The sequence below is a fragment of the Haematobia irritans genome, chromosome 4 (assembly GCF_050003625.1).
Source record: "Haematobia irritans isolate KBUSLIRL chromosome 4, ASM5000362v1, whole genome shotgun sequence".
NCBI classification, from domain to species: Eukaryota; Metazoa; Arthropoda; class Insecta; order Diptera; family Muscidae; genus Haematobia; species Haematobia irritans.
This window is the reverse complement of record NC_134400.1, coordinates 115,706,209-115,714,357: the sequence shown is the minus strand read 5'-3', so window position 1 is coordinate 115,714,357 and position 8,149 is coordinate 115,706,209. Positions and strand designations below refer to the sequence as shown.

General features: G+C 40.7%; 1 protein-coding gene across 1 annotated transcript; it reads left to right on the top strand.

Annotated features, from left to right (window-relative positions):
* Nucleotides 1-531: 531 nt before the first annotated feature.
* LOC142235730 (uncharacterized) lies at nucleotides 532-5,688 on the top strand. Its single transcript, XM_075306990.1, has one exon. It carries the CDS (start codon nucleotides 532-534, stop codon nucleotides 5,686-5,688), a length of 5,157 nt encoding a protein of 1,718 aa, XP_075163105.1.
* The last annotated feature ends 2,461 nt before the right edge of the window (nucleotides 5,689-8,149 follow it).

Here is an 8,149-nt window from a genome sequence, read left to right as displayed (position 1 = left end):
TCGGTGAGTGGACAGCATACGCAAATTTTAAGAGAGCGGCATATAACAGAAAAACCCAAAAGAGTAATTGGTGAAATTGTACCCACTTGTGAAAAGAAGTAAATTAAGAGAGGTTGGAATGATGATTATTATATGTGGATTTTTTTTTTAATTGAATGAGCTGGATTTGAAAATAAACACAACTATTTATTGTGATTGAATTGAATTGTCCCATATACTTGGTGGTGCGGATTATTTATCAAGATTATTGAATTTTTTTTTTTTGATAAAAGCAAATAGCTTTATTTATATCACATTAAAAAATACGAACATTGATATGTCCCACAACATTTAGATTTTAACCCCGTGGTGTCTGATGAGGAAATTACAAAGACTTATGCGGTTGTCGAAAGGGGAATTATATATTTGAAATTCAGTTTATTGGGATTAATATCACTATATTTGGGATAATTGGATAATTTTATTGGCCCATAAAGGAATTCTGGGCTCCGATTTTTTAGTGTGATTATATTCAGTTTATTTTCGGTTGATATGGGTTCATTGGAGGATTTTCTTAGTTTATGTGAGGAGGTTTCATTGTATGAAGCTAGAATGAGAAATGCAGACACTAGCAAATACAATGAGACTACCATAGAGGCGGAACAGAATGAGATTCAGGAACTTTGGTCGGAGTGGAAAAACGCTTTAAAGAAATGTAATGCCGATGCGGAACTAACAAAGACGAATAAGGCCACTATTAAAAAAAGTAAAACTGAATCTCAGACCAAATATATGAATTGTATGACTTTGATAGGTGAATGGAAATTGAAGATTGCCCCAACACCTGTAAACCAAAAAACACCGTCGTCATCTGTTAGTGTACCGCCATGCGATACACAAGTGTTCCAGGGTGACTATGTAACCTGGCCCAGCTTTCGCGATCTCTTTACCGCGATTTACATAAACAATAAAAAGCTCAGCCCAGTTGAGAAATTATATCATTTATTTCAAAAAACTGCTGGAGAGGCGAGAGAGATTAATAAAAATGTCCCATTAACATCGGAAGGCTTTGAGATCGCTTGGGCGAATCTCAAAAGCCAATATGAAAATAAAAGAATATTGATAAATAATCAGCTGAGAGTTTTGTTCAATTTGTCTCACTGTACCCAGGAGTCGGCAAGTGGCCTCAAACAATTACACAGGGACATTACGAATTGTATATCGGTTCTCAGGCTTTATGACATAGACGTGAAGTCTTGGGACCCGATATTTGTGTTTCAATGTTCTTCGAAGTTGCCCCGGCTCACACTATCGTTATGGGAGCAATCTATTGAGAGGAAGACGGAACTCCCAAAATGGGATGATCTCAGTAAGTTTCTTACAGAGAGGTTTCACACTTTAGAGAGTGTTATAGATATGATAGGAGATTCGTCCCACCGTCAGAAATACAACAATGCGGATAAGGCAAAACAACTTAAAGTCCACCATACGAAGATTAACATTAGGTGCATGTTGTGTAAGGGCAATCATGTTTTGAAATCTTGTCCCAAATTTGTCGCAATGGATCCAAAGGCAAGGTTGGCAGTGGCGAAGAAAAATGGATTGTGTCTCAATTGCTTGACCTTTGGGCACAAAATGGCGAAATGTTCGAATAGGGATTCTTGTTCTAAGTGTAATTTTTCGCATCATACTCTGCTTCATATCCCTAAGGCGACTCAGCAAAATGAGGCATCGAATATAGATATGGCTCAGTCTTCCCAAAACCAGAATATACAGTCCACTGAAGCACCTTCGACGTCTGAGAACGTAAGAGCATATCACACTTCGGTGTCAAATAAAACCATGCTAGCGACAGCGTGGGTTAATATTTTAAAGGATGGGGCGTCGTACAAAGCTAGAGCACTAATTGACCCATGCTCTGATGAAACTTTTGTCTCAAGGAAAATTCAGAAATTGTTGAAGTTGCCAACGAAATCGGTTTCTGCAGATATTATGGGATTAGGCGGGGAATTTTTGACGAAGTGTTCTGAAATTGCGTTTTTTAGAATTGGCTCTATAACTCAGCCCAAGTTTTCGTTTGAGATAGACGCTTTAGTTGTACGAGATGTTACCGGCAATGTGCCAACACACTCTTTTGGAAATGTGGTATGTGATCAGCTTCCAGAATTAGAATTTGCGGATCCACATTTTTATCGGACTGGCCCAGTGGATATTCTCCTAGGGGGAAATTTGTACCCGTTGATTCTGCTCAAGGGAGTGGAACACGGTATTCTCGGTTCACTAGTGGCCCAGGAGACAGTTTTTGGTTGGGTGATAACGGGTCCAACGAACGTATCGGGATCCCGTCGGAAGGTCAATGTTTCGCTTTGTACTAGAGTGTCCATTGATGACCAACTAAAAACTTTCTGGGAAGTGGAGGAAGTTCCGAAGAAATCGATTGTCTCAGATGAAGACAAGATTTGTGAGCATATATATAGTTCTACTACGGTCAGAACTCCCGAAGGGAGATATATGGTAGATTTGCCTTTTCGTCCTGACAATCCATTGTCATCGTCAAAGAATTCGAACAGATATGTGGCCCTTAGTCAATTCCTGCGGAATGAAAAATCATTATGTCGTAAACCTGAACTCAAGAGGATGTATGACGATGTGATACAGGAATATCTGGCCCTGGGACACATGGAAACGGTGGAACCACCAGGTAACAGTGATGGTGGAGGTTATTTTTATTTGCCCCATCATGGTGTCTTTAAGCCAGAAAGCACCACAACGAAATTGAGGGTGGTATTTAATGCGTCCTGTCCCTCGGCAAACGGGAAGAGTTTGAATGATGCATTGTTTACTGGCCCAGTGTTGCAAGCGGATATAATGTCATTAATTTTGAATTGGCGCATGTTCAAATATGTCTTTAATGCAGACATTTCTAAAATGTATCGGCAAGTGGTTGTCAACCCGAAACATGTCCCATATCAAAGAATTTTATATAGGGCGTCTCCAGATGATGAGATCTGCGACTATCAATTGAAGACAGTGACGTTTGGCGTCAACTGTGCCCCATTTTTGGCCCTACGTACGCTTTTGCAATTAGCAGAAGATGAAAAGGAAAAATATCCTATTGGTTCTAAAATTCTGAAATATAATATGTACGTAGATGATTCTTTAGTGGGGTCACATACAGTAAAGGACGCAGTAGAGGCTCGAGATCAATTGATTGGTATATTGAAATCCGGTGGATTCCAACTTCGGAAGTGGACGTCCAATAATATTGATATTTTGAAAGATTTGCCCCTCGATCATCTCCTTAATAAAGATTTTTTGGATTTTGGCGAAAAAAGCACAACAAAGATGTTAGGTGTACGATGGAACGCGGTGGAAGATTCCTTCTATTTCGTGACAGAGAAATTGCCCCAAAAGGAAAGCTTTACGAAAAGAGAGGTGCTATCAGCTATAGCTCGTTTATTTGACCCATTGGGATGGCTCTCACCAGTTTTAGTAAAAGCCAAGATTTTGCTTCAGTTGATGTGGCTCGACAAAATAGATTGGGATGATCCCATTACGCCTTTAACATTAATAAAGTGGAGAAGATTTGTCTCAGATTATGGTGAAATAGATAAGATAACAATACCACGATGGGTTCACTATTCCCCAAATTGTATAGTAGAATTCCATGGTTTCTCGGATTCTTCGGAATTAGCATATGCCGCTGCGGTATATATTAGAATAGAAGTAGAAGGAAATATCTACACTCAGTTACTTGTTTCGAAGTCGAAGGTAGCACCGATTAAGAAATTATCTGTCCCACGGTTGGAGCTTTGCGGAGCGTTGTTATTAGCTAAGTTGGCTGATGCTATACTGCCTCAATTGCAAATTCAACAATGTGCGTTTTTTCCTTGGACTGACTCAACAATAGTTTTATCGTGGCTGAGAAAACCGTCTCACAGCTGGACCACATTTGTGGCAAACAGGGTTGCCATAATACAGGAAAAAGTGAATAATAGTTGGGGACATGTCGGTACATCCGAAAATCCTGCCGACCTGGCAACCCGGGGGCTGACCCCTTTAGAGATCAAAGGGTGTGATTTATGGTGGAAAGGTCCGTCGTGGCTACGAAAGGAAAAACAGTATTGGCCCACAACACCAGAGGTCCCAGAGACGTCCATGGATGCCAGAGATGTGAGAGTTCATATTGCTAGGTCGTCAGAAGATGAAAACTTCTTAGACAGGTTTTCATGTCTAGCTAGAGCTATGCGCGTATTAGCATACATTTATAGGTTCATAAATAGCGCTCACCCTTCTCGAAGGTCATTTGAGTTGGCTCATGGCAAGCGGCTGTCTACTGCGGAGTTAGCGCATTCAAAGCGCCGTCTAATTGTTATGTCGCAGAAGCGTCATTTTCCTTTGGAATATAGTTGCCTTGAGAAAAAGAAACAGCTACCCTCAGACAGTCCTCTTCTTTCGTTAACCCCCTTCATTGACAATAACGGAATAGTGAGAGCGAATGGTCGCTTAGGCTCTACTACAGCATTGTCTTATGGACAGAGGCACCCATTTATTTTGGCTTACAAAAGCACATTGGCTCGACTTTACGTTGACTTTATCCACGTACTGACCCTTCATGGCGGGATACAGTTAACTCTATCCCCTAGCAGATTAGAGTGTTGGATCATTCGTGGCAGATTGTTGGTGAAGACCCGCATTAATAATTGCCGACAGTGTGTTGTAGCGAGAAATCATAGGCAGGGACAGATTATGGCACCTCTCCCGGAGGTTAGAACAACCTTTCATCGTCCATTCGCCATTGCAGGGGTTGACTTCGCTGGCCCATATGAGCTTAAGACGTTTCAAGGACGCGGGTGCCGATTGATGAAGGGCTATGTCTGCTTGTTCGTCTGCTTCACCACCAAAGCGATACATTTGGAACCAGTTACCGATCTGTCTACCTCAGCATTTCTAGCCGCGTTTTCCCGATTTGTCTCGCGTCGTGGCTGTCCGCACAAAATGTATTCAGATAATGGGCGGAACTTTGTTGGAGCAGCCCGAGAACTGCAGGCCAGTCTTAAAAAAATTGTCTCAGAGCTACGTGATGAAGTCGTGTCGAAATATGGTTTACAAGGCGTAGAATGGCACTTTAACCCGGCTTCGGCACCCCACATGGGTGGATTGTGGGAGGCCGGCGTTAAAAGCTGCAAAACCCACCTCAAGAAAATATCTGGGCAGATACGCCACACATTTGAAGAATTTGCCACAGTACTTGCTTCAATAGAATGTTGTCTCAACTCGCGACCACTTTCGCCTGTATCGGACAATCAGGAAGATTTGTCCGCTCTGACCCCAGGCCACTTTTTGATTGGCACATCGTTGTTGGCCCCAGCGGAGCCTGAGGAAATACCTTCAAAGACAGCTCTTCTTAATCGCTGGAGAAAAGTCAAGATAATCCAACAAGAGTTTTGTCGCCGTTGGAAAACGGAATATATGTCCGAGCTTCAAAAGCGATTTCGTTGGAAGTCACCTCAAGATAATTTGGCCCTTAATGACCTCGTGGTAATACGTCAAGAATCGATTGGGCCAACTGACTGGCGTCTGGGACGGGTAGTAAAACTGTATCCAGGGAAGGACAATCACGTTCGGGTGGTGGATGTTAGAACTCAAAGCGGCATCATTACCCGCCCCGTCCACAAGCTTGTGCTTCTACCACGCTCACAAGAGTAAAATAGACATAATCAAACACTTTATCTGACCCACAACTAGTTGATTTTAACTATTTGCTTGATCGTAACTACTTGTCATACCTTTCACAGATGAATTTCGACGACGATTATTTGTGCCCCTTGTGCATCTCGAGACATCCTCTACGACGATGCCGTCGTTTTCTCGCGATGAACCCGATGGAGAAGAGAAGTCTTGTTACAGCCAAATCGGCGTGTAAAAACTGCCTAGGACTATCGCATGAGCTTGAAAGTTGCCGTAGTAAGGCTGTGTGCTTCAGATGTGCTATGTTACACCACACGCTGCTGCATTTGCCAGAGGAAACATACCCAACGTATTGGCTTCAAATGACGGCTTGGGCAATAATGACAAACGACCATACGCCAACTGAGCGCAACTTGGTCCGGGTACTTCTAGACCCGACCATCTCATCGAGCTATTACACACCAACAACAAGCTTCCCCGTGGCGTGGGAAAAGTGTACTGAGCGTCTTACAGTCCAGTTGTCTGGGGTTCACGACTGCGTTAGAACTGCCACAATTCATTTGGCACGTCGAGTAGAGGAAGCCATGATCAGTCCAACAGTCCAAATAATCGGTGGACCCATTAAAGAGAAACATGGCCCTTCAGACTTGGCAGACCACGGTTTTTATATTCCGTATCCATGCAACATTGTTTTGGGAGCAGATGTGGCAAAGCTCATATACCTCGGCTTGCCGGAACAGGACTCAAACGGATATTTCGTTCAACGCACTATTTTCGGGACATCATTCTTTGGAGAGGTCGAAGCTGAACCAACCAACTAGAGCGAGGGGCAGTGTGTTATGAATACTATCATTGAATTATAATCACTATATGAATTTCACAGTATTGAGTTAGATTATTTAGACCTAAGTCCTGGTTGACAATCCAATGAATTTTGATTTTCTTTTCCTAATTTGATTTAATTGAATTGCTGCTTAATCAACTGAGATCGTTGCACAGTGGTGCAAGGGGGGCGGCATGTCCACACGTCACGTCGACCGCTAATTGCTGGTCGATCACAGTGGTTATCGATTATGGCGTGTGGACTTGTCGACCTTCTCACTTCTCTAGTGAAGTTATTGTTCTTTTTTTTATTATTCACTCTTGTTCTTTTTCGAAAAGTTGTCGCGGTTGTGCAAGGAGCCAAGCTAAACCCTAATATTTTAATAAAGGCTAACAATAGTGAAGCTAATAGTCATATAAAACATACAGTGTAAATAAATTGAATTAACATTGAACCAATTGAGTTTTATATTTGTGTCGGAGGCAAAGATTAGTGTTTAATACTGTTGCTGCTATAGTTGGTTAAACTGTTAGGCCAAGCCCGGCGGATAAAATCCATTTACACAGCTTTTATATAGATCGACGAGTGCCGGTTCGACTATTGGTGAGTGCGACCAAGGCAAGTTTTGGTCCAAACAATATACTTTAATCGGATACTAAGTATTTTTCAAAAAACAAAATTTCATTTTTCAATTAATATCCATTTTTTGCGATTTTACTCTCTTTTACTCGATGGTAATATTTTTTTTTTAATTACGAAATAAAATAAAGAAAACTCTTAGCTCATGAAAATTCATTTGAATCGCACTTGGTATGGAATATGTTTGCTAATAACGACAAAAAATGGTCTAAATTAACGTTATGATTGATATCTAGCAGAAATCAATCATAAGCAAAAGCAGTTAAGAATTCTTTTTAATTGCCTTTGACATATTTTAAATGGCTTTTCTCATATCGCGTATAACAATCGTTTAAGGGTGCAAAATTCTAAAGGCCACCAATCCTTTTCTTTTATCGCAACACATATAATGGAGGTCATAAAATATAACCATAGAAAAATATTATCTCACCAACGTAAGGAAAAAGGGTGAATATTTAAAGAAAAAAAAAAAAAAAATACATAAAAGGATTCGGTTCATTAATTTTGAAAAGTGCGTATTGAGAAAATCCAAAAACGATAGAAGATTCATACATGTTAAAAAACATATTCCTTTTTATAAACGTATTTATATTGGGCAAGAAAAGAAAATATTATAAGCTTAAACTTCTGGAAAAGGTCATGGTTTCGAAAGCAGCTTTTCGTGGAAATGGATTATTTAAAAAGTCATAAGTTCTCTAAATGTTTACACTAAGCTCGGACGATGGCATGAAACTAGAAGAAGACTCTTCTTGGAATTCTTGGAATGTCATTTATGAATGGCTAACTGTTACGTTTTGAAATTTTGAAAAGTTTGAGTTGTGAAAAAAACGTACTTTTTATACCCTTCACCACTACTGTGGTACAGGGTATAATAAGTTTGTGCATTTGTATGTAACGCCAAGAAGGAGTAATCATAGACCAACCTTTTAGTATACGGATCGGCTTAGAATTAAATTCTGAGTCGATTTAGCGATGTCCGTCTGTCTGTCCGTCTGTCTGTCTGTCTGTTGATGTATT

Bases quoted from the DNA above. Each gene is read 5' to 3' on its own strand.
- LOC142235730 (XM_075306990.1), top strand. From the start codon at position 532: ATGGGTTCATTGGAGGATTTTCTTAGTTTATGTGAGGAGGTTTCATTG.